A 4,479-nucleotide genomic window follows, 5' to 3' on the forward strand; every position below is an offset into this window, starting at 1 on the left:
GGCTAATTTTTTTGTATTTTTAGTAGAGACAGGGTTTCACCGTGTTAGCCAGGATGGTCTCGATCTCCTGACCTCGTGATCTGCCCGCCTCGGCCTCCCAAACACACCTTGCTATTTTGTGTGTGTGTGTGTGTATTTTTTGTAGAGAAGGCATTTTGCCATGTTGGCCTGGCTGGTTTTAAACTCCTGAGCTCAAGCAATCCACCTGTCTCAGCCTCCCAAAGTGCTGGTGGGATTACAGGCGTAAGCCACTGTGCTGGCCAACTGAACCTTTATTATGGATTATTCCAGCTGATGGAGGGTTGGCTATCTGGTTGTGTTGTGCATTTTCCTATTTCACTTTTTGGACCCCTGGACCATTTCTTTCTGTCTGGGGCTGGGAGCCTGAGGTGAGGAGCACACTCACCTCCACCACATGTAGTCGTCCCAGGAAGCTATCCAATTGCACAAAGACCAAAGAAGACTGGAAATCCCATTCCTTGACTTCCTGGTTCTCTTTGAAGTAAGTGTGGAGATTCTCCCTTCTGTCCTGAAACTCTTGCTTGAAGAAGCTCAAAGTGTCTGAGACCACTTGCAGTTTTCTCTGACTTTCTTCTATCTCACTTCTCAGCAGGTCTTCTGGGCTGAGATAATGAGAGGCCTGGTATACAAACAGATTAGTATCAATGAGCAGGTGCAGACATCCTGTAACTTTGCAACACCAACTCTGAACTGAATCATTGCCCAAGTAATATTTTTCATGGGGATATGAGAGGAAACATCTGACCTCGCTCTCCACCCACAAGTGGACTGAGACCTGGGTTTTGGCCAAATAGTCTTAGTGACTGAAGCTACAGTGATGGGCTCAGGAATGGGCAAGTGGCCAGAGACAAGGAAACACAATAAGACTTTGCTGGGCTGGCTGGGGCTGGAGCAGGTGCCCTTTCCCAGGTGTTCTTTTGTGACTTATTGGCTTTCAATAGTAAAGTAATTCGAGTGCAAGAATTATTTGGACCATAATTCTTTTTCTGTCTTGAAGAGGCTTACACCTGGAAAACTGAAAAGCTGGAGCTAAAGGGACAGCCACCTTCACCACTACAGGGTGGGTCCTTGTGTCTGGCTGACATCATCTAAGGCCACATTTCAAGTCAGGGATGAAGCCAGGCTTACCTTAGACTTTCAAGGCACATGAGCCAATATGTTTTCTTCTTTTGCTCTTACTTTTGGTTTGGGTTTTCTTACACTTTCAACGAAAAGAGTTCTGGCTGATAAACATGGAGTAATGGAAAGGCACTAGCCTAGGAGGAGTCAAACAGCCTGGGTTGGGGTCTTGGTTTGGGTGTCTTTGGGCAAGTCAGTTAACCTCCCTGAACTGTAGCCCACATCTTTAAAGAATATAATAAATAATAAGACCTTCCCTGCCCACCTTGCAGGGTTTATCTGATGATTGATGGAAATCATGAATGTAACAGGATTTTGCAGCCTGCAATGTACCCCACAGATGTTAGTTATTCTTAGTTACTTATTAAGCTTGTTCATTATTTTCTCAGAGACACAGCCCCTTAGAAAAAAAAGAAACTGGTTTGGAGGGATCACCCAAACCTCCTTAAGCTCTCTAGTTCTTTATTTTTTTTCTTTTTTTTGAGATGGAGTCTCGCTCTGTCACCAAGCTGGAGTGCAGTGGCATGATCTCGGCTCAATGCAACCTCCGCCTCCCAGGTTCAAGCGATTCTCCTGCTTCAGCCTCCTAAGTAGCTGGGACTACAGGTGCGTGCCACCACACCCAGCTAATTTTTGTATTTTTAGTAGAGATGGGGTTTCACCGTGTTGGCCAGGATGGTCGTGATCTGCCCGCCTCGGCCTCCCAAATGCTGGGATTACAGGCATAAGCCAAAGCGCCAGGCTCTCTAGTTCTTTTTGAAGATACACTCCTCAAGGTTTACACTGCCCTGGTTGGTGCTACAAGGGTCCCTAAGGAGGAGGAGCATGAAGTGCATAATCTAAGAAGCTGCTTCTCAATAGCTTATGGGTACCAGGATCTTACCATGTGCAGGGCACATGCATTGTCACATTGAAGCCACAAATCACCCAGCAACCCAAAAAGAGATAAGGTGTTTTGTTTTCACCATTGTACAGAGGAGGAGAGTGAGGCACAGAACAGGAAGTGACTTGTCCTGGCACACAAGTGGTATACTGGCTGCCAAGTGGCAAAGCCAGGGATTGTTACAGCATCACCCGACGTCACCTGACATCAGAGGCTGCACTGCTTAGGCTTTGCTGCTGACTCCATTTCCAGTCCTTCTTCATAGATCATTAAGGAGGTTGAAATTCACCACCCGTACTTATCTCCTCTTAGGCAGAGGGGAAGGGAAGACAGGACAGCTCAAGTGTTCCAATATTACTGAAAATGTCTTTGTAAATTATTGGCTTCTGAGAGTAAAATACTGTAATTCAAGTGTAACAACTCTTTGGAACATAATTATTTCCCCGCCCAGAAAAAAGGACACTTGTCTCTCTCCTGTGACTAGATGCCAACCAACCCCCAGGGAGCAGTTGCTGGGCATCCCCGGGCAGCCCACCTGCTGGATAAGAAGGTTGCAAATCTCCTGGAGCAGCACAGTCAACCTCCCGGCGGAGCGGTAGCACTTGCAGGTGGCCCAAATCAGACAGACCACGTGGAGCAGGGGCCGCAGCCGGGGCTTCACCTCTGGAAATTCTGCATTCTCTAGAGTTTCCAGGTGGTGCTGGAGTGGTATCAGGTGCACATGGATGTCCTGTGCCTCTGCTAAAGCTGGAAGGAATTGGAGATGGTTAACTATTCCCATCTGGAGCCTAATACCCACCTGGTGGAGCCCTAGTCCCTGGGATGTAAAAGATCTGCAAAGCAACGAGTGCCATTTCTCCCTGAACTGAGAAAGCAGAGAGAAGGCTGGTTCCAGAAAACTTCCTAGCTCTTATGAGGAAATATGGAAACTAGAGAGCCCTGAACAACTAGGATAATGATCTGAAGAGTTCTCTCTTGTAACATTCCTCTAAATGGACTTCTCCCTGGCCCTCGCAGCCTCCATCTGGTGCTTGGTAGGTAGTAAATATTTGCCAATTACTTTGCTGTTATCTTTGAGATGATACAAGTTTTAGAATCAGAAAGACTTTCCTTCAAATGCTGGCCTAGACACTTGGCAATGGTATGACTTTGGGCACGTTTTAACCTCCCTGAGCCTCAAAAATAGGCCGAGCTGTAATCAGTTTAAAGAGTCCTTGTGAAGGCTGAAGGCAGTTCAACAGGAATCTTTACAAACAACTAGCACAGTGCTTGGACCAATGCAGGTGTTCTGATAAATGGTGGTGGCTCTGATGAATATTCACTAATAAAGAGTCTTATTAATAATAATAATAATAATAATAAGTCACAGAGCATAGAGACATAACATAAATGGGTTATGGCAAGGTTCTGCTGGTTTTCAAAGCCAGGAAAATCTCTTACCATCTCCTCTGAATACAACCAAGGAAAGAAAGGGGCATCTAACCAGTCGTCTTGTGGTGACTGACAGGGGAAACTAGGAAATCCAGCAGCACTGGATGCTAATATCTGCACAGCAACTTAGAGGGAATGCAAAAGGCCACTGGACGAACTAAACTGGAAGGGCGAGTTTATAAAGGCTAGTTCTGTCCTGGGCAGATAATCAGGTGGTATCATATGAGAGTAGGTGGTCTTAGGTGATAGTAAGCGGATGAAGCGCTGCATGCATCCTAAAGGGAACTCGAAATATACACTATTTAGCAAGCAGTTTCAGTATGCTGGGAATTGTTCCACTTACTGTCTATGAGATATTTACCATCTCATAGAAAGCCCTGCAAGCCAGTTTTAGTACTTTATACTTTAGTACTTTGTAAGTCAAGAAATTAAGGTCTAAATAACTTTCCTAGGGCCCTCCCACGAAACAAACAATCCTGTCCAGCTGAGGAAAAGGAAGACGACCCACAGTTTATTACATTGAACCCTCGGCTTCATGGAGGCTCACCATACACAAAAATATGTTGATGTGTATGTTTGCACTTTACAACCCCAATGAGGCTGTGGAAAGCAGTATGTGAATCGAATTTTTGCAAAGTCAAATGTCACAGTAAATTGATTAGGGCAGGGATTTTCAAGTGGAGGAGCTGATGGTGAATATTAGAACCGCTGTGTTGGGGTGGGGGATTTCAGAATCCAACAGTCATTCTAATGAGCGCCCGCTCTTGCTTCCATAAGTGCTGAGAGAAAAGAGGCTGAGACTGTCATGCTATAGGAGCTTTCTCTTTATGATATCCTGTTTTGAAATCTTTTTAAAAATCACAACCTCTTTTAATTATACCAATTAGCACTTCCTTGATTTTTAAGAGCACAATACTTGAGAAAAGGGTTGACCATCCTACCTAGGATGCAATACCCTTGGATGACAAGGCGTGTGAAGAGCGAGAGAGACAGCTGGGCTCATACCTTTTTTTTTTTTTTTTTTT

At 45.1% G+C, this 4,479-nt stretch overlaps 1 protein-coding gene across 1 annotated transcript in view; it reads right to left on the reverse strand.

The window, feature by feature from the left end:
* DNAH9 (dynein, axonemal, heavy chain 9) overlaps nucleotides 1-4,479 on the reverse strand; it is a 392,924-nt gene that overhangs the window by 372,137 nt on the left and 16,308 nt on the right. Inside the window, exons 5-6 of the mRNA XM_011933244.1 lie at nucleotides 2,559-2,770; nucleotides 407-640 (exon numbers count right to left, since the gene is read on the reverse strand). Coding sequence (XP_011788634.1) covers nucleotides 407-640; nucleotides 2,559-2,770 — 446 coding nt within the window. The remainder of the gene's footprint in view (nucleotides 1-406; nucleotides 641-2,558; nucleotides 2,771-4,479) is intronic.

Source organism: Colobus angolensis, unplaced genomic scaffold (genome assembly GCF_000951035.1).
Source record: "Colobus angolensis palliatus isolate OR3802 unplaced genomic scaffold, Cang.pa_1.0 Scaffold125, whole genome shotgun sequence".
Classification (NCBI taxonomy): Eukaryota; Metazoa; Chordata; class Mammalia; order Primates; family Cercopithecidae; genus Colobus; species Colobus angolensis.